At 46.3% G+C, this 20,497-nt stretch overlaps 1 protein-coding gene and 1 pseudogene across 1 annotated transcript; both read right to left on the bottom strand.

Moving 5' to 3' along the window:
* Positions 1–386: 386 nt before the first annotated feature.
* Positions 387–10,835, bottom strand: LOC148113227 (extracellular calcium-sensing receptor-like). The gene is made up of 4 exons (XM_087872374.1): positions 10,797–10,835; positions 4,281–4,475; positions 1,904–2,030; positions 387–526 (listed from the first exon to the last, which is right to left on the bottom strand). The coding sequence occupies exons 1-4, from the start codon at positions 10,833–10,835 to the stop codon at positions 519–521; spliced, it is 369 nt and encodes a 122-aa protein (XP_087728500.1). The 3' UTR covers positions 387–518.
* On the bottom strand, positions 665–1,624 carry LOC148113228 (vomeronasal type-2 receptor 26-like; annotated as a pseudogene).
* Positions 10,836–20,497: the final 9,662 nt, after the last annotated feature.

Below are 20,497 nucleotides of genomic sequence, written 5' to 3' on the forward strand. Positions count from 1 at the left end.
TTCTCCAGCCCTTCACAGACAAGAGAAGCTTGGAAGAGGAGCAGAGAAAAGGCTTTAGGTAGAAATTGTAGAGTGGACCATTAAAGGACCTGAACACTGTTAGATATTTCTCTTTTATTTCTTGAATAAGGAAAGAAAAAATAGGGAGCCAGACAAAGTGAGCCCCAGTGAAATCCCAGACGGCTGTTGTGATCCACTCTTTCTCTAGAGTAGGTCTCATCAGGACATCAAGAAGGAGCCATTTAAGAGTTGCGCAGATCTGCCTCCCCAGCGGAGAGCAGGTGAAACCTTCACATCATTTGGGTATTTCATGGGTTCTCTCAGAGATTGTCACATAACATGACTGGAGCTTCTTTCCCACAGCTTCCATCTTGTCATTTTTCCTCCTCAGGCTTTTCTCTCACACAGAGACACTTTTCAGCTCTGTCAAACCTGCTCAAATTATTTTTATAAGGCATCAGGTTCATTGGCTGTTCCTGAATATCAAATTCCTCTGAATGTCCTTCCCAGAGTTCTCTTTATTGAGCTGAAAGGGAAGGAGATTAAAGAAACATAGACATATATTCTTGGATTCCTGCATACTATCTAAGTAGGAAGAATTAATATTTTCTTTCAAATAAAAGAAACTTTAATAAGTCTTCCAATATCACAATGGTGTTCTAACTCATGCTTTTATATTTATTCTGCCCGTAAGATGCTCCTTTGTGTTGAGGTCCGGCCTCAGAAGGATAATGTAGCACTTGGGGATGAAGATGCAGCCCAGCAGACCAGCACTGGAGGCCAGGATGGAGAAGACCTGCACAGCCACCATGGATTTCCCTTTGGTGCTCAGGTAGGTGGGCACAAAAGTCACCCAGACACTGCAGAAGACCAGCATGCTGAAGGTGATCAGCTTGGCTTCGTTGAAGGCCCCAGGCAGGTTCCTGGCCAGGAAAGCCACCGTGAAGCAGATGGCAGCCAGGAAGCCCATGTAGCTGAGGGTGACGTAGAACATGACAACGGCCCCTTCGTTGCATTGCAGGATGATCTCTCCAGGCTGGGAGTGGAGGTCAGAGTCAGGGAAGGGGGGAGAAACTCCCAGCCAGATGGAGCAGATGATAATTTGGACAGCGGAACAAGAAAGGATGATGGAGTTGGCCAAGCTCTTCCCCAACCATCTCTTCACTCGGTTTCCTGGTTTTGTGGCCAGGAAAGCCAGCACCACTGTGATGGTTTTGGCCAAAAGAGAAGAAACGGCCACTGAGAAGATGATGCTGAAGACTGTTTGTCGGAGAAGGCAGGTGGCTTTCCTTGGTTGACCAATGAAGAGAGAAGGAGACAAGAAGCAAAGCAGGAGGGAGACCAGGAGAATGAAGGAGAGGTCCCGGTTGTTGGCTTTGACAAGAGGAGTTTCTCAGTATTTCATGAAGGTGACTAAAACAAGGCCTGTGATTAAGAACAAGAGGAGGGCAAAAGAGACCAGGATGATGCCCAGAAGTTCCTCATAAGACAGGAAGGTTATGAATTTGGGGATACATTGGACTCTGTCCTCATTTGGATATTTATCATCTGGACATTTGGTGCATTTTTCCATATCTGAGAAAGTCAAAAAGCAATATCTTTAATATTCTGATTTTTTTTTTTTTTTTTTTTTTTGCATTTCAAGAAATACCGTTTTTGAAGAACGTCTGATTCTGGGAACATTTTCCAAGATGTGTTGTTTAATCACTCCACGGGAAAAAAATGATAATATAATTTTCTAATACTTATATACCCAAGATATATGAAAATGGAGGATTTCTGGTGCATTCTGAATAAAGAAAAAAGTGTTGAGTTTCAATGGATACTTTAATTTGCACTTTCATCAAAATGCTCTGGATAAATCCATTTCCACCAAGCCTTCCTTTCCTCTGGTGTCACTCACCTTCCTGAGTGGAGAAGGTCCCCTCCGGACAAGGAACGCAGTCATAGCAGCAAACTGGCTCTCCTTCTCGAGCCCTCTTGACAAATCCAGGATGACAACTTTCCACACATTTGGACTGAGGCAGGGACTGAGCAGAAGAAAAGGAATGCCAAAGGAAATGTGTTAGGACTCTCTGTCCATAGAAAATGGGGGGAGAAATGGACATTAGACAACTAGATTCTGGGCTTCAGTTAGGTGAATATGAAATCTCTGACTCCTTCCAAACAGGTCTAGGAGATGTAACTCTCGGCCGTCTACTCCACGTTCATGCTGGAATTTGCTGAATCACCAAACGAAGTCAGTCTGTAGGTGTCATTAATCTTTAATCTGCAACAAACGGGTGTCAGAACAAACCGAGGATGAACCACGCAAAGTCAGCGCTGAGAGCTACTGCCTCTCAGCGCCGTTTAAACAGTCCGTGCCGGCCGTGCCCACGCCCCACCTGCCGATAGCGCGTCTCAGCTGGTTCTGGTTTCGGCGGGTTGCAGCACTTCCTGGTTCCTGCCGCATCATTCTCTACCGCTTTCTCCATCGCATTTCCCCTGCCGTCTTATCTCATTTCACCTACACACATTCCGACTCGATAACCACCACCACAATCGGTATTCCGCCACCACCTCTAATGCACTCAGTGCTTAACGACAGCGTAGACTTGAGGGACATGTTGTCATGCCTGTCCCCCTTCGGTATGCGTGTCAAGCTGTGTCTGGGCACGACAGTAACCCTGGCAGGTTCTTTCTTTCGTTCCTCCCTTTTGCTTCTGACATTTAACATTGCAATAAAGGACTTTTCTCCTTAATAAAGTCCGGAGGGATGGAATTGAGAAAAGATTTAAGCATTAAGGGGGAAAAAATTGGTTTCTCCTCATTGCTATATTAAAATGCATCCCTGCACTCTTCATCTATCCATGGTTATGATGATCTACTCATATTAAATTTGTGAATACATTTGTTTTATTAGATTTATTTAAGTAGAATAAGATGTTATTAAAAAGGGAACTTCTGACCCATAGGATCTGCACTACAAAAAGCCTTGCAAAGCTGCTCCCCTTTGACACCAGTTCAAAACAGTCTCCCCGTTAAGAGACAAAGCAAAAATTCCTCATAAATTATAGCTGATGATGTTACCTAGTTGGGTAATGAAACGCCTGGAAGAAAACAAGCAAGCTCAGAGAGCACCAAGGAGCCCTCATGTCAGTCCTGAGCTACCAATATTCTCCTTTATTAAGACTGAAGGTTTCTGCACAGTTTCTAGAACTGTAGTGAGATTGAGGGGAGATCATGAAAAGGTGTCCCTGAAAAAGGTTAAGTTGTAAACCTTTGGCTGCAACAGAGGGGACATGAGTGTGAGTCCTGGGTCAGAAGGGGATGTTTCTGAGGCCCATCCAGTTATCCAGGAAAAAGACCTTTGTGTTGAAGAACTGGAATTAGGAGACTCCAACTGACACGGAAAAACAGACCCACATTTAATATTAGTTAAATTTGGAGACTCCTTTTCAAGCAGAGGGACTGAAGGTGGCTAACACTCAAGATAAACAAGGGCATTCAAGGGATTTTCAAATGAAGAAAAGAGCTTAAGAGCCAAAGGCCAAATCTAAGTAGCATTTTCTGTCACAATCTCTCTGGTTACTTCTGATATCAGGAAGACTTTTTCTTTGAATCAAAGTTGTGTTTCAGTGTTTCAGGTTTCTGGGTCAAGGGATTGTCTCACTGGTCACTGTCATTTTATGTGACCTGAAAGCCTTAGACCTCCTTCCTAGGGGCAGAAGGCCAATTGCTCCCCCCCAGTTGGGTGAAAGACAGATATGGCTACCTTTGACCAGGACTGGATTACTTAAACACATCACAGACCATGGACCTGCCCTTTGAGGGAACCATTTCCCAATGGCCTTTCCCTAAGAAGGACAAGAGGAAGCTTCTCTCCCAATGGGACCCCCAGGAGCTCCATCCAGCCATGATCCAATTTCATCCCATTCAGTCCAAACCTCAATTCAGGGACTCTTCAACAGAATCCTCTTCTGCTTTGCTCTTTCAGGACAAGGAACAAGCGAACCTGAGGCTCTTAACAACACAACCTCCAGCACTTGAGGGTTTCTCATCCCAGGTTGGACATGGCTGAACCAGCTACAAAGAGTGTTCAGTATTACAGCAGCAGAAGAACATCTTGGTCAATAGTACTGAAGGCTCCCAAGTGGCCTATAGAAAGGAAACTATAAGGTTTCTACTCCCCATGTTCAATTCCCAGTGAAGGTCATGGACCCTGGAAACTAGGCTTAGTCCACATGAAGTGGGTCCGAAATCTTTGGAAAAAAGAGGAAAGACACTAAATTTTCTCCCACCTTGTTGAGGAACTTTAGCTCTGAAAGAGCATCTTGGTAGATAGTAAGTCTCTGTCTTTCCAAAGTCCCCATTCGAAGTTCGATGGGATCCTCCATGGGAAGAATGAAATGGCTCAGGATTGCCAGATCTGCTGCTACATCTCCATTTTGATCCAAGTAGAGTTCCCTACTAGATATATTGCAAAACTCATTCTTCTGCAGGAAAGGATGGAACTAGAAGGAACATCCAGGAAGTTTAAAATCTGAAATCTTTTTTTAAAACATCCCATTTAGCTTTTATACATTTGAATCTTTTTTCTACAGTTTTCTAACATCAAAATACTTATTTAGAAAAATAGGTGTTACTGCTATCTTCATAAATAAAAAACAAAGGTTCAGCAAAATTGTTCAACCATATATTGGCAAAATATATATTAACAAAATATAATTGATGCAATTGGTAAGTTATAAGGGACATTCTAGAGCAGATGACAAAGAAAATGAATCATAGGAAAAAGGAGATTATTCATAAACGAATAGAAAACATCAGGTTGATTATGAATAACCGTTCATTTAATGACCCAACAAAGTTACAATGGCACTGAAAAAGGTGACTTAGGATAGTTTTTCCCAGGATCATGGCAGGGTCATCTCCAGGGTCCCCAGGTGATCAGAATCTGAATTCTTGGCATCCACTCATGATCGTTATAGTGGTTTAGGGTCCCCTGATCTCCCTTTGCGACTTCTGACAAGCAAAATTCTACTATGCTAATCAGAAATTCATAAAGACAATATCATATTTAAAAATGCACAGATCCTTTTAAAATTAGCAGTGTTTAAAGCCAAAATTTATTTGTCATGGTGCCTGCTGTTTAGACGATTATACCTCAAGCAAAGATTGGCCCAACTGTTGACCTTCTGAAGCCCAATGTGGTTGAGAAGGTTCCCCTCCTTCTCCTTTGGGTTCCTTCTCTGAAGGATCTAAGACTAATGGATCCATATTGATAAAAATAGAAAAGCAGCAATAAAGCAAGGAAGGCAATCTGGTACCCAAAAGGAGCAAAAGTTTATCAATGCATCTGCAAATCCTCCAGGTGGACCCGGATCAAAGCAAGCAAGAGGTTTTATGCCCCTCCTCCCATCACTCAACACTGTCCTGCTTCCCCATTGGCTGGGGACTAGCAAGCTCTCGACCTATCTGGCGCACCTGTTCAACAATGTGGCCTTATTTTCCCCAGCAACCTTCATATTCCACAATATCGGAACCCCATACCTGCCATGGCTGCAGCCTTAGAGCTCCCAACCTCCCTTCACCCTCCTTTCTTCCCCTCCTCCATCTGGAGGAATATGCAGAGTTCAAGGCCTGGGCCAGAGTCTGCATAATACTGTACAAAAGGTGATAATTTGGGATCCATCTTCTGTTCTCTTTCTCCTGGGTCTCCAGTGGGGCTTTCTGGGTGCATCTTCTGCGGGATTTGACAGAAAAGACGTTCTTTGAAAGAGAACAGAGAAAATAAAGATCTTGAAACTTTTCTTCCACAAAGAAATCGGGTTCAAAGACATCAACCATTGGCCTTTCTTTTGTAAGATAACCAAAGTTCCAAATACTATGGACGTATTTGAGAAGTCTGTCCCCTTCCAATGCATATTTTCCCAAACCTGTATCGATCCATACTTTCCCTTCAATGGGTCCTGGGAGATGCATAAATGTTTCATGGAAAGAACGGAGACTGTCCAAAAGGGAATCATTTTCTATGAAGTGAACAAAGACGTTGACTTTTCTCCACTTAGAGAGGGCCTCCCTGAGGGACGCTGTTGTGTATCCAGTTGTTGACAATCGTAGTGATATAACCACACAAATTCCCTTCCTGAGAAGCATAGGAGTGAAAGTCCTCATGAAATTCTCTCCATTTTCTGTGTCTGAAGCAAAGAGGCCAATCAGGGTCCATCTGAAATGGAGGAGCAGGTGGACAATTGCTGGGTAGTGGAATCCTTCTTTAGGGAGAAACTGGTGGAAAAAGGGGAATTGGCTTTTATCACTCAGAGCCTCTGAAACAACAGTAACACTGATCTGAAAAAGTATGGAAGACAGATGTGTTACATTGAGGGTCAGATAAAGTCCAAAACTTTATTTTTTAATAAATTCAACTATTATAAATTATTAAATAAATTATTGTTGATTAGCAATTATGCCATATTAATAAACAAAATATTAAGCACAGAGTGTTAACAACAGCATATATAAAAATGGAATCCAAGAAACAAATTAAATAAAAAAGAATAAATAAAAAACAAATTATATTTCTGTATCACTCCTACAATTTATTGCAAACTGACCCACATATATATGGAGATTCTCAGTCCTCCAGGTCACGGTTGTCTCAGAGGTGCTTTGGACTTTCTGGTTTTTCTTTGAAGATGTTTCTCTTCTCATCCAAGAAGCTTCTTCAGCTCTGGATGAAAAGCAAAACGTCTTCAAAGAAAAACCACAAAGTCCACTTGTCTCTTGGAAAAAGCACCTTTGGGACAATCAGATCCACATATGCAGATGTCAAATGAATGTTTTGTTCCAGTAAAAGGCCATAATATATGTAAATGTTTAATTCTGACTGCACAGCAAATGTGTTGCTTTAACACAAGTATCCAAATAGATTGTTTGTGTAATGTGCAGTCCAAAACTCTCATCTGTCTCTCTCTTATGCAGTTGACATTCAATATTCCAGATGCTTGGTGATGCAATTTATTTATTTATTTATTTATTTATTTCCCACCTTGATTATTTTTGGGCTTTTTCTCTAGTTACACAAGAGATAGGGAGACCAGAGCTCCTAATATAATTTGTCAGATGCATCATCCTAGAGAGCTTTATTTGAAATTCTGCATCTTCTAACCCAGAGAATTTGGGGACTCTGTCAGGTTCCAGAGGTTTAATTGTACACTAAGAAATTCAGCCATGTGGAAAAGGAAGGAGACCCTCTGTGAGTTCTGTGGTTTCATGTATCTGGACACAGTAAAAAGCATCTGGTCTTCAGCAGTTCTTAAAAGTAGGGAGTCCAATGTGAGACCATCTGTCTGATAGCTGAAGCTTGGAGGACTTTGGGTCATGCAAAAGGCTGATGACTAGTGGTGGGATTCAAGTAATTTAACAACCGGTTCTCTGCCCTAATGATTTCTTAAAACAACCAATTTGCCAAACTGCTCAGAAAGTTAACAACCGGTTCTCCCGAAGTGGTGCAAATTGGCTGAATCCCACCACTGCTGATGATCCCAAGCAGACCAGCAAGTGGTTGAAAAAGGAAAGGATTCAGGAGTTGCAATGGCCCAGTCAATGCCAGAGCCCACCCCGATTGAAATGCGGTGGTGGGATCTCAAGAGAGCTGTGCAGAAACAAACCCCCACAAACCTCAATGAACTGAAGCCATGTTGTAAAGAAGAGGGAACCAAAATTCCTCTCACAATGATGTCAGAGGCTGATAAAGTCACACAGAAAAGGATTACTTCAAGTTGTTGCTGCTAAAGGTGATTCTACAAGCTATTGTATCATAAGGTGCATTTAGTTTTTCAAACATGGCTTCTCCATTTTGGCTTTCTTTTTCTGAAAGAAATGATCACATGGTGTAATATGTTGTTCATCTGAGATTGTAGTTACCTCCTTTTAAGAACTGCTGAGGACCAGATGGTTTTTATCAGCTGTTCTGATACTTTCCTTTTCACATGACTGCATTTCCTCTGATTTTAAACAAAGCGGAAATTGTGTAAATTCCCAATTCAGCTCTGTCAGCAGCTGAAGACCTTTTATCCACCCCCAAAATACTCCTCAGCTGCTGTGATTGCGTTTGTTCCAGTAGAGGTAGATATTAAGCCCCAAACTTCAGTTCAATTGAAGGGCTTGGGGGTAACTTTGGCATTATATACTCGTCTAATAATTGGGGAGAAAGCTGGATAGCTATGATTTTCTTTTGAAGTTTAAGCATTTAAATTTTTATTTATTTATTTTATTTGTTTAAATTTCTATACCGCCCTTCTCCAATATAGGACTCAGGGCGGTGAACAGCCAAAGTAAAAAACAAGACATACAAAATCTAAAAACTGTTTAAAATAATTAAATATTCTGGCCGTAATTAAAAAATTCCAATTTAAAATCAGTTTAAAATTTAACTCAAGCCAGCCCAGCTAGCTGAAATAAATGGGTTTTCAGGGCCCGACGAAAAATCCGGAGGTCTGTTATTGTACGTATCTCTGGGGGGAGGTTGTTCCAGAGGGTGGGCGCCGCCACAGAGAAGGCTCTCCCCCTGGGGGTCGCCAGCCGACATTGTCTGGCGGACGGCACCCTGAGGAGGCCCACTCTGTGTGAGCGTACTGGCCGGTGGGAGGCTATTGGTGGCAGAAGGCGGTCTCGTAAATACCCTGGCCATGAGCCATGGAGCGCTTTAAAGGTGGTCACCAACACCTTGAAGCACACCCGGAAGACCACCGGGAGCCAGTGCAGCTCGCGCAGGAGAGGTGTCACATGGGAGCGCCTCGTCGCCCCCATAATCCCCCGCGCGGCCGCGTTCTGGACCAGCTGGAGCCTCCGGGTGCACCCCAGGGGGAACCCCATGTAGAGAGCGTTGCAGTAGTCCAGGCGGGAAGTGACGAGTGCCTGAGTGACTGTGCGTAGGGAGTCCCGATCTAGAAAGGGGCGCAACTGGCGTATCAGGCGAACCTGATAAAAAGCCCCCCTGGCCACGGCCGTCAAATGATCTTCTAAAGACAGCCGTGCGTCCAGGAGGACACCCAAGTTACGAGCCCTCTCCGTGGGGGCGAGTGATTCACCCCCAATAGACAGCGATGGCATCAGCTGGCTATATCGGGACGCAGCCACAGCCACTCGGTCTTGGAGGGGTTGAGTCGGAGCCTGTTTCTCCCCATCCAGGCCCGCACAGCCTCCAGGCACTGGGACATCACTTCAAGGGCATCATTGGGGTGGCCTGGGGTGGAGATGTACAGCTGGGTGTCATCAGCGTACTGGTGGAACTCCACCCTGAAGCCACGGATGATCTCACCCAGCGGCTTTACATAAATGTTGAACAGAAGGGGCAAGAGGACCGACCCTTGTGGCACCCCACAAGCCAGGTGCCTCGGGGTCGACCGCTGCCCCCCTGTCAACACAGATTGCGACCGGTCAGAGAGGTAGGAGGAGAACCACCGCAGAACAGTGCCTCCCACCCCCAACCCCGCCAACCGGTGCAACATGATACCATGGTCGATGGTATCAAAAGCCGCTGAGAGGTCTAACAGGACCAGGATAGAGGAGCAACCCCTATCCCGGGCCCTCCAGAGATCATCCACCAATGCGACCAATGCCGTTTCCGTGCTGTGCCCAGGCCGGAAGCCGGACTGGAGCGGGTCTAGATAGACAGCTTCATCCAGGTACCGGGGAAGCTGTTGCGCCACCACACTCTCAACAACCTTTGCAACGAAGCGAAGGTTGGAGACTGGACGATAGTTAGCCAAAACAGCCGGATCCAGAGAGGGCTTCTTGAGGAGGGGCCTCACAACCGCTTCTTTCAAAGCGGCCGGCACGACCGGCCGCTTTTAAATTCAATCCTGCCATTGCTGTGAGTGGGCTCCTTTGATGATGGCAGATCCAAGATTCAGTCTCAGAGAAAAGTTACACTGGGTAAGGAAAGGGGTTACTTGCTGTATTGGCTACATTTGTCTTCCAAAGACCAAAACATTTGGCTTTGATTTATCAATAATCACAGAATAATTATGTCAGTAGGAGCCAACTTTTTCACGAGTCTACACAGTCTAACCCACAGGGCTATAGCATTGCATTATCAGTTTAAAACAGGGGTCCCCAACCTTTTGGACTGCAGGGACCACCAAATTCATAATTTTAAATCCCGCGGACCACTAATACGAATCCAGCGCACCGCTTGCTGAAGCACCTGGACTCCCAGTGATGGGATGGGGTCCTTCAGGCACTCTCCCTCCTCTCTCTTTCTCTCTCCCCCTCTCTTCCCCTCTTTCTCATTCTCTCTCTCTCTCTCTCTTTCATTCTCTCTCTCATTCTCTGTGTCTCTTTCTTTCTTTCTTTCTTTCTTTCTTTCTTTCTTTCTTTCTTTCTTTCCTTCTCTCTCTCCCTCTCTCTCTCTCTCTCTCTCTCTCTCTCTCTCTCTCTTTCTGATTCTCTGATTCTCTTTCCCTCTCTCATCTCATGGGCCAGCCAGTGTCTTGGGGCTGAGAGGAAGTCAAGCATCTCCCCGAGAGACTGAGGTTCATGGAGCACCAACAAGGGCCGGAAGTAACGGCCGCGAGTTCCAGCAAGAGACGAAGCTTCGCTCCCACTCTGGAATATGGAGTGACTCTCCATCCCCCGCCCTTCCCTTGCCAGGCCAGGCGAGGAGAGACTGGGAAGGGAGGGCGAGGGGCAGGGACAGCCACTGGTGGGTTCAACCGAAAGGAAGCTACAGCAGGGGAAAGAAACAGCCCAGGGTTCCTGCCACCCATTGCTTCATCCCGCCTGCACCGCCTCCCCCCTTGCACCATTACCTCATTCCGGCCGGCGAGGGCTGCGCTGCGAAGTTGCATGTTGCACAAACCTCCCTCTATAGAGGAGATTTACAGCCCCACCATGAGCTGCCTGGCCAGCCCCATATTCCGGAGCTCTAGTCACAGGACTGGCCATTGCTCATCCCGGAGCAGCTCCTCCACCCTGGTGTGCCGCGGACCACCAACACTTTCTCACGGACCAACAGTGGTTTGCGGACCACTGGTTGGTGACCACTGGTTTAAACCAACGTGTATTTAGCAAGTAAGAGGCTCAGTGGCTTAAAGATGCTGGAGATGGTCTCTGTTCCGACAGTTCAAGTTCTGTCACTGCATGGCGGGGTGAGGGGGTTGGGTTGCAACCCCAGTGGTGGGTTGCTCCTGGTTCGCACCGGTTCACAAGAACCGGTAGTAAAAATTTGTAGTAGTTTGGAGAACCCATAATAACATTGGCTGTCCACGCCCCCAAACTGGTCCCCGGCCTGGTCGCCGCTCGCTTACCCCGTCCACCTCATCAGAGGCTTTTTTTTTTAAAGCATTTTTTCTACAACCTTTTTGGCTGAAGAGGTGGTAGAAAAAAAAATGCCTTAAAAGCCTCTGGCAATCCCACCTGAGTTGCCTGATCGTCAGAGGCTTTTAAAAGCATTTTTTTCTGCAAACTCTTAAGGTTGTAGAAAAAATGCTTTTAAAAGTAAAAAAAAAAAAAAAAGTTGGCCACGCCCACCGTCACATTACCCCCCACACCAAGCCATGCCCACAAAATAAGCCACGCCCACAGAACCGGTAGTAAAAAATTTAGAACCCACCACTGGTGAGCTCCCATCACTTCTGCCCACCTGGCAGTTTGAAAGCATGTGACAACACTAGTAGTTAAATAGGTACCGCTTTGGTGGGAAATGTGGCATGTTTGGTACAGATGTCAGGGCCCTAACAATGCTGGACTTGCTTGGATGTGACACCCAACTGTGAGGCACCATCGGTGGCGAGAGAAGGCCCAGATGATGCCACAGGACACCTCTCGGCTTTCTGGTGTGGAGCTAGTTCACCCCCTGTGGTGCACCCTGGAGAAGCTCATGGGCACAAACTGAATGGACTCGCACTCTTTGGCAGCGAAACAAATACTATGTACTAACATTGTAGACTCCTGGCTAATTATACCTTTGCCATATGCTAAATAAGTAAATATTTTAGCACTTTAGCCATATACATGAGAATCCTTCCTTAGTCCTGGTAAGTCATTAATATCCAGACTGAAAAACAAGGGTTCAAATATTCATTCTTCTGCGTTACCCCTTGGTAAGTATCGATCCTTTTTCTCGTGGCTCCATTGAGCCCCAACCTCCCTCTCAAACAAGGGCTTGGATCAGGGCCAACAGGCTAGTTACATTTTGCGGGCAATCAATTTCCTCCATAATATTGATCTGCTCTCTGGGTCAAATGGTGCACTAACCATTTGCCAGCAAACCCTGGTTTATCCAACTGACACATTATGTAATTAGATATTTCAAAATAAATCTTTTGTCAATGTTAGATTATTAATTTATTGATTAATTATTATACAACTTTATAAAACTTTTACCTGTATTTAAAACCTTCTTCTTCTGCTGCTGCAATTAATGCACTTTTCTTCTACCCAACCTCAAGTTTACTTAAGAGGAACATGGCAAATATTTTAGCCACAATACCTACTAAACTAACAAACTTGTAACATATACATATGCACACACAGACATGCTGCAGGTGTTATTTCTATGTGAAAATGAACATGCCAATAGTTCATCCACAACTAGGGATGTTTTTTGAATAGCTGAATAGCCGGGAGAAAATCCTGTTCAGGGATCTTATTCATTTTCAGGCCTTTTAGGAGAAATTTGAACAAGAACATAAGAGAAAAAAACATAACTGACACTCACCCACCAACACCCACCCCTCACTTTACCAGAGAGAGAAAAACACACACAAACCTGAGGGACTTTGTAACGTGCTGCTAATGTTGATGCCTGGATGGAGATGTCCCTGTTAGCTGCATCAAAAAGAGCCAGAAGGTTCTCCTTCCTTCCACAGCCGTAGTTGGGGACATTGGCTTCTCCAGTGGAGAGCATGTCCAGCAAGGCATCTGAAGTGCATAAAGTGTTCAAACGGTTGTCATGGAGGTTGTAGCCCAGAGTGAGGTTGTGCAGGAGCTGGGAATTCTTGTTGACCACTTGAATGTTGAAAATTAATCGTAGGGTATAGAAAAAACCATAAGAACCCTTACTGTAAAAAAAAAATGTTCATGTTATTATCATCATCAGTAACAAGCAACTTTTTAAAAGAATTTATTCATTTTTATCTCCATAAACCTATTGAGTCTTAAGCCAATATTGATGCAAAACCAATAATCAGTTATAGAAACATGGGAAAGGGCTGGGCAGAGGCAACTACAACTGTTTCAGTCCCTCCTTTAAACAAAATGAATTCAAGTGATGAATTCAGGAGTGAACGGGGAGAGGAAAATAATCTGGATTTCCTTCATGTTTTTTAACCCCATCCGTTGGATTTGAGTCTCTTCTATAAAATAAGAGGTAAGTTATGGAAATCAAAATCATTCAGGAAATTAGAAAAGTCCTGTAATATAAAAGTAAGCAAAATGAGAAGAAAAGAAGGAAAGTGTTAGGACTGCAAATGGAAGGGATGCAACTCCATCACCCTGAATGACTTACGCATGAGAAGGCATAGGAGCCCTGTGGAAAGGCAACATTATAGGTCGCATTAGTGTTTCAGTTGTGACTATACCAATGAGATGGTCTCCTGGCCTGTAAAAGCTCCATGGTTGTTTTCCATCCTGGTGCTCCAAACTCAGCGGGCATTTCATTCTCAGCTTCCCAGAGACTGGATGGGACAAAAGCAGCATCAGAAGCAGAAGCAAGAGGTCCATAATTCATGGAGCTTTATTAATCCTCTTCCTGTTTCTAACACCCACATCAGGAACAGTTGGGAGAATTCAAATCATTCTCAGATGATGGAAATACCAGCGACTTTCCTGATACAAACAGAGAAACACTCAGCTTCACCTGGAAAGGAGAGAAACGTACAATCAAGAGCACAGATCCTGCCTGTCCCAAAACTTGTTCCAACAGAGCTTGACTTAAGGAATTTATCCTTTTCTGATGCAAGATCCTTTGCCTATGGCTTCAATCTGCTCTCTCTATCACAGGTATGGAGATCTCCAAGGCCCAGATAATCATTATTAATTACAGGGAGAAGCAACTTCTCCTCTTGGGATCCTGAGCTTCTTCTGGGCTCCATGTGCAGAGGACAGGATGGAGAAAAAGTTGTTTGTGAAAAGCCACAACTACACTCCTGGGGTCAATTCGTGTAGTGGTTGTGGTCCTTCCTGTCAGGACATGTTAGGAAAGGGATGCTGGAGGAAGATCGTTCAATAACAAGGGAATTGACTTCTGCTGTCCTTCAGCCGGGTCTCTTGTCTCCAGAGTCTGCTGGAGAAGGTCACCCAGAAGTTTGGAGTTTGGTGCCACTCTAGGTTGGTGACCCTTAACTCTTGTGCTGCCTTTCTTCTTAATGCCAAGGAAGCAATCAGTCCCCTTGGATTCTGCCTAAGGTGAAGAGTGGGGCCTGTTTGGGCTTTTCTTTTATATCAGAACTTCATAAATTGGAGCTGACTTTAAAAAGGGGGACCCCTCTGACATTCCCATCTCTGAGGCTGTGGGGTGAAGCCCCCTTCCCTAAAAAGCCTCCGAGTGCTTTGAAGCTGCTCTTGGGGCACCTGAGTCCCTGGTTCCTTGGGATCCATTGTTGACGGATTGTGTCTCTTCTCTGGATGAGGAAGACGGAGATGTCCCCCTTTCACCAGGAGGGAGAATTGGGGAGGGGGCTGATCTGAAGGGAGAGGAGGGTCCCCATCCCAGGTTCTCCTCTCAGGGCCTGGCTAGGAGGTCCTGGGGGGCTCTGGGGGGCTCTGGGGGGAAGGCCAGGCGGAGGCCTGGGAAGGGGCTCCTCTCCTCCCAGAGGGTCTCTGCCGGGTCTCCCTGGAGCCTGTTGGGGCCCAGAAGGGAGGGGGCCAGAGAGAGACAGGGGCCCAGGAGAGGCCCAGGGGAGGGGGGCAGGGGCGGCTGGGGCCGCTTTCCTCTCAGGGAGGCTGGGGGGACCTTTCCCCACACTGGGCGGAGGGGAGTCTGGGCTGAAGAGGAGCCTCGCAGGAGGAAGAGCCTCTCCGGCTTCTCTCCCATGGTCTCCATCCAGGCTCCCACCTTCCTCCCCACCTGGATCCAGAGGCTTCGGGGCCCCTAAGAGCTTCCTGGGCCGATCGGCCAGCAGGTCCCCCCTGAGGAGAGGAGCCAGGATGGAGGCTCTGAGTGGGGAAGGGAGGCCTGGCCCTTCCTCTCCCCTCGGCTCCCCCGGCTCTGCCTCGGCCTCTGCCCAGCAACGGAACCAGAAGGAAGAAGGTGGAGGCCTTAGATCCTCTGCTGATGGAGGAGGAAAATAAATATTATAAATATATATATATGTTAAAAAAGAGGGGAAAGTCCTTCATTCCCTGGTTGCCCCCCATTGTCCCATATCCCCCTCCTGCCCCCGTGAAGTCAGGGAAAAGGGGATGGGGGGTTTGGGCCTCCCCCCCTTGGGGGCCCTTCAGTGGAGGTCATCTGTCTGAGTGTCCAGTGCAGGGCCTCCCAGGGCAGGTGGCTCAACCTCAGCAAAGGCCTCTGGACTTCAACTCCCAGAATCCCCTGTCCAGCACTCGGGGTCCTCTTTCCATGCTTTAGCTGTCCCTCACGCTGCCTGTAGGGGGCAGCCTACAGTCCGGCCTTTCAGCCCCAGCTGGCCCCCACAGGCAGCGAACAGGACAGCTAAAGCGGGCAAAGACCCCGCAGCCTCCTCCATTTTGTGGCCTCTTTTTTCCTGAGGTGATTCTCCCTCCGTCCATTTTGAGGGGAGAAAAAGGCTGTGGGGAGATTTTCGGAGTCGGGAAGGTTCCCCAAAGGGGGGGAGGGGGTTGGGGGGGGAGACGAGACCAGGGAAGGTGGCTAATGGAAGAATTACAGGACTGCTGTTCATCTTTTCTGCACTTTCCACTTAAAACGAGAAGCCGGAATAATCCTCCTGCTTGATCTTCCAACCCTGATTAAACCAAAGCAGCGTAAATGAAGAAGGGAAAGGAAAATGACTCTGTGTGAGGCTTCAGGACAAACACACCCAAATAGACACGTAGGAGGAGAACAGAGTCAGGAGAGTTAAAGGCCTCGTCCTTTTTTCCGGCTGTTTGGGGAGGAAAGAGACGGACTTTCTATCCATCCATCCCTTCTTCTCCCAGACTGAACCCTCCTCGCTCCATTCTTTATTCCAGGGACCTCCGGCGTTTAAAGGAAAAAATAAGCCCTGATTATCACCCTGAAAATCAATGGGAACCTTGAAACTGGAAACCTTCATGGAGACTTCCAGAGATCTCTCCGTGTCTCTTCAGAGGATCCACCGGTCACTTTGATTCCCCTCCTCCCACTTGGAGCCCCAGAGGTGGCTTTGGATGCTGGTTTCCAGTATTCCCAGTGAGGCCATGGCTCAGGATACTGGGGCTGCTCCCCAGAGCAGAAAGGCTGGACGTGAATCCCATCAAACTGAAGAAGGGAGAATGTGGCTGTGACCCTCCCTGGGTTCCCTTCTCTCTCTCTCTCTCTCTCTCTCTCTCTCCTGCCAGGCGTTGGGAGGAAAATGGAGGCTGCTGTAAGGATCGCCTCTCCTTCCAACTTAAGAAAGTATGAACTCTTGAAATGTGGTTGTTCAAAAGGATTCTTTTATTAAGCAGAAGTGAAAACCATCCAGTTAAAGCACAATCTGAATGCCCTTAGGCAAAGCAGTAGGATTAAAGTGGTAGAGACCCCTCCCTTTAGGTCAGAATGCGGATTTCAGCCAATACACAAGTGTGAAGATGTTTTCTTTACTATTTCCTTTGAGAACCCGAACACACATGCATTCCCACCACTTCCCTGTAAAGTGAGACAACCCACATGGCTATCATATAAATTCTTGCAGGTAAAGGGAATCTCAGGCTTGCTTGGCGCCAGGATATAGGTTGTAAAATATCTGATGACACAGGCCATCCAAGTCCCCCCTTCCTTCACTTGAATGGCAGTATCACTTTTAGGGATCTGACACAGATAATGTGACATTCTCATACTTACACGTTGGATTGTACAGACTTGGTTTGTTTTGTCTTAATAATTATCTGATAATTTATGAAACAAGTTCAAAAGTTATGGTCTTTGTGAAATGACATCATAGCCATAGATGGTTAGCCAATAGAGCAAGTAACACCTTTCCTTACCTGAGTAAGTAGTTTGTAGTAAGTAGTAAGTAGTTTGCTCTGAGCCTGAATCTTGGCTCCCTCATCATCCAAGAGCTCCGTTAGAGAAAGGGCAGGAGTGAAAGTGGTGCTTAAATGAAAACCTCATAGCTCTCCAGCTTCCTCAGCCCCAATTATTAAAGTATCTGAGGCCCAGTTTTCCCCCATGTTCTTCCATCAATCTGATGTTTGGGGCTTCAGAGAGAAACCACCAGCAGAACCAACCCAATCTCAGCCTCTGAGGAGTATCTTCGGGTGGGTAAAAGGACTCCAGCTGCTGCCCTCAGAGCTGATTTGGGAATTTCCACAATTTCTGCTTTGTCTAAATTCAGAAAATATGGGCATTGGCATAAAATTTAATCTATGGAAACTGACAGACTCTGAAAATTACAGCTGTTGGAACAGAGAAAACTTCAATTAAAGACCAAACTTGGATTATGCAACTGACAAATCTTATTAGGCTTTGAGGTCTGCCTGTTTCTTGTATAACTGGAGAAAGAAGTTAAAAAATTTCCTCCAGAAAGAGTCTGGGATAGAGAAGCAAAAAAAGGTGCAGCTATCCTTGAAAATTATAATAGGCCCTTTATTGGAATAGAATACTCGAGTTGGCATTTGCACGTGTTAATCTAATTGTGATAAATTGTAGAGGTGATACAGTAATATGATTTACATTTTTATTGTTTTTTAATTTGCTTATTATTTGCTATTATTATGATACAATCTTGCTAATATTCTGTCTTTAATATTTTAAACAATGTCTGATTAACAAACTATTCTAATACATTCATGAGAACCAGGTTGGATTTATTAAAATCTAATATTTTGGACTTGATCTGATCCCAAATATAACACAGTATTTGTTGTGTATGTATCTATTTTGTGCGGGAAATTCAAATGCATAGTGAATCCTGATTGGTTCTCGGTCACCTCCAGAAAGTATATAAAGAGGGCTGTTGCCTGTGAGTTTTTGCTGAAGTCTCACCCTGAATTAAAGAGCTGTTGTTGGTAGCCTGCTTGTGCCTCTCGTTATTCCCGCGCCACAACATTGGCGATGAAGGTGGGATGGAGGCCACAAGAGGCAAATCGAAAAGAGCTTGGAGTTTCAGCCAGGGTGACTGGCGAACACGGAGACGCGGCATGTCTGCCTACGTTCTGCCAAAACCCTTCGACCCGACCCGAGAGAAGTGGGGATCGTATCTGACAAGGTTCGAGTGCTCCTTGGAAGCGAGCGAAATGCAAGGGCTCTCTGCAAACAGAAAACGGGCTCTGTTCTTAAGCCACTGCGGGCCAGACATATTTGAGATGGCAGAATCCCTCTGCGAGCCAACCCCAGTCCAGAAGGTACCCTGGGACGTCCTTCAAGCCAACCTGAAGGCTCACTACGCTCCAGTTCCATCCAAATTCGTTCAGCGCTACGAACTCCAGCAAAGAGTTCAAAAAGAAGAGGAGCCGGTCAGTGCTTATGTGGCCGCGCTTCGAAAAGCCGCTACGCATTGTGACTACAGAGACTTAGATGATGCATTGCTTGAACAACTGATTTGCAGGGTTCGTGATACCCGGTTACAAAGGCGTCTTCTAGCCAAGCCAGGCTGGCGCGCTAGACGAAGCCCGAGCACACGAGGCATCAATGAAGGCGTCGGAAGCGCTGCAGCGTCCTAATTCACGCAAGGACGGGCCGAAAACAGCCCCCGTCCATAGAGAAGAGGTGCGAACCATCACAGAGGAAGAGTCAGACGAGGACGTCTTCCGTACAGAAAAGAGATTGAGTGAACAAAGCCGCCGCCACAAGAACTGCCCCAGCTGTGGCAGGGATCACGAGAGACAGTCGTGTAAATACAGAGAAGCCATCTGCAGGCGTTGCGATAGAAAAGGCCATCTAGCACGAGTTTGCAGAGCTCAACTTCCGCGTAGTCGAAAACCACGTGACTACCGCGACCAACCAGAATTGGCTCGTTCAAAACAGCCAATCAAAGATGACGGCGCAAGAAAACGGCGCGAACCTCAAAAGTGGGAAACCTACAGCACGACAATCGGCCAAGCCAGCACACCGGACGACGAGAAAGTCTACACGAAAGTAGAAATCAATGGCAAATCGTGCAAAATGGAGATCGACACTGGGTCTACGCTATCGATCATGTCCTGGTCGACACTCAAGGCACTCCTGCCCAAGCTTCAGAAAAGCCAGCTATCCCAACAGAAAATCCGCCTACTCGACTACCAGGGAAACCGAGTTCCCGTTGAAGGAGTGGGCACGTTCCGGGTCACCTACGGCAAGTTTCAGAAAGAGCTGCCTCTGACCGTTGTCAGCAAGCCCCTTCCGAGTCTACTGGGCATGAAATGGTTCCGAGCCCTTGGCATGGGCTTCACGGGCGTCCACAACATCAACGGATCATCACTGAAAGAAACACTGCTTCACGAGTTTCGGGACGTTTTCGAAGAGACTCTAGGCAAGTACGTGGGGACCCCTATTTCCTTCAATTTAGACCCCAACGTAGCGCCAATTAGACTGAAGGCAAGGCGAGTTCCCTTTGCCTTAAAACCCAAGATCGATGCGGAGCTCGACAAGCTCATTAAACAAGGGGTGCTAGTTCCTGTAGATCACGCTAAGTGGGAAACCCCAATAGTTACTCCAATTAAAGCAGATGGCTCAATTAGAATTTGCGCCGACTATAAGTGTTCGATTAACAAGGCGTTGCAGCAGAGCGCCTATCTGGTTCCTATAGTCCACCATCTACTACACTCCCTGGGCCCTGGCAAGCTATTCGCGAAGCTAGACCTTGCGCAGGCGTACCAGCAACTGCCAGTAGATGACGCTACGGCAGAATCACAGACTATAGTAACCCACAGAGGTGCCTTCAAATGCACCAGGCTTCAGTTTGGGGTCAGCATCGCCCCAGGACTTTTTCAAAGTACCATGGAGCGCCTTCTACAAGGCCTCCCAGGCATCGTCCTGTATTTCGATGACATTTTGATTAGTGGCCAGGACGAAGTGCAGTTGGGCCAAAGGGTTAGACAAGTCCTAACCAGATTCAGAGAAGCGGGACTCAAGCTTAAACGGAATAAATGCAGGATAGCTGTGCCATCAGTGGAATTCTTAGGTTACAGAATCGACGGCTCAGGCATTCACCCCACAGAGAGCAAAGTGAGGGCCATCCAAGGCGCGCCCACCCCCAAGTCAAAAGCTGAGCTACAGGCCTTCTTGGGCCTACTCAATTTCTATATGATGTTTTTGAAACAAAAAGCCACCGTTGCGGAGCCTCTGCACAGGCTCCTGGGAAAAAACGTTCTGTGGGTTTGGGGCAAGCGAGAAGCGACCGCTTTCAATGCAGTAAAGAGACTTTTATCCGAGGTTAGTTTCCTCATT

Source organism: Pantherophis guttatus, chromosome 6 (assembly GCF_059756535.1).
Source record: "Pantherophis guttatus breed Tessera chromosome 6, ASM5975653v1, whole genome shotgun sequence".
Classification (NCBI taxonomy): domain Eukaryota; kingdom Metazoa; phylum Chordata; class Lepidosauria; order Squamata; family Colubridae; genus Pantherophis; species Pantherophis guttatus.

Excerpts from the sequence above, each read along its gene's own strand:
- LOC148113227 (XM_087872374.1), bottom strand. The coding sequence starts at position 10,835 with ATGCAACTTCGCAGCGCAGCCCTCGCCGGCCGGAATGAG. Across the intron at positions 4,476-10,796 it reads CCCTCGCCGGCCGGAATGAG|AAGAATGAGTTTTGCAATAT; the intron begins GTAATGGTGCAA and ends CCTTTCCTGCAG. Across the intron at positions 2,031-4,280 it reads AGCTAAAGTTCCTCAACAAG|TCCCTGCCTCAGTCCAAATG; the intron begins GTGGGAGAAAAT and ends TCTTCTGCTCAG.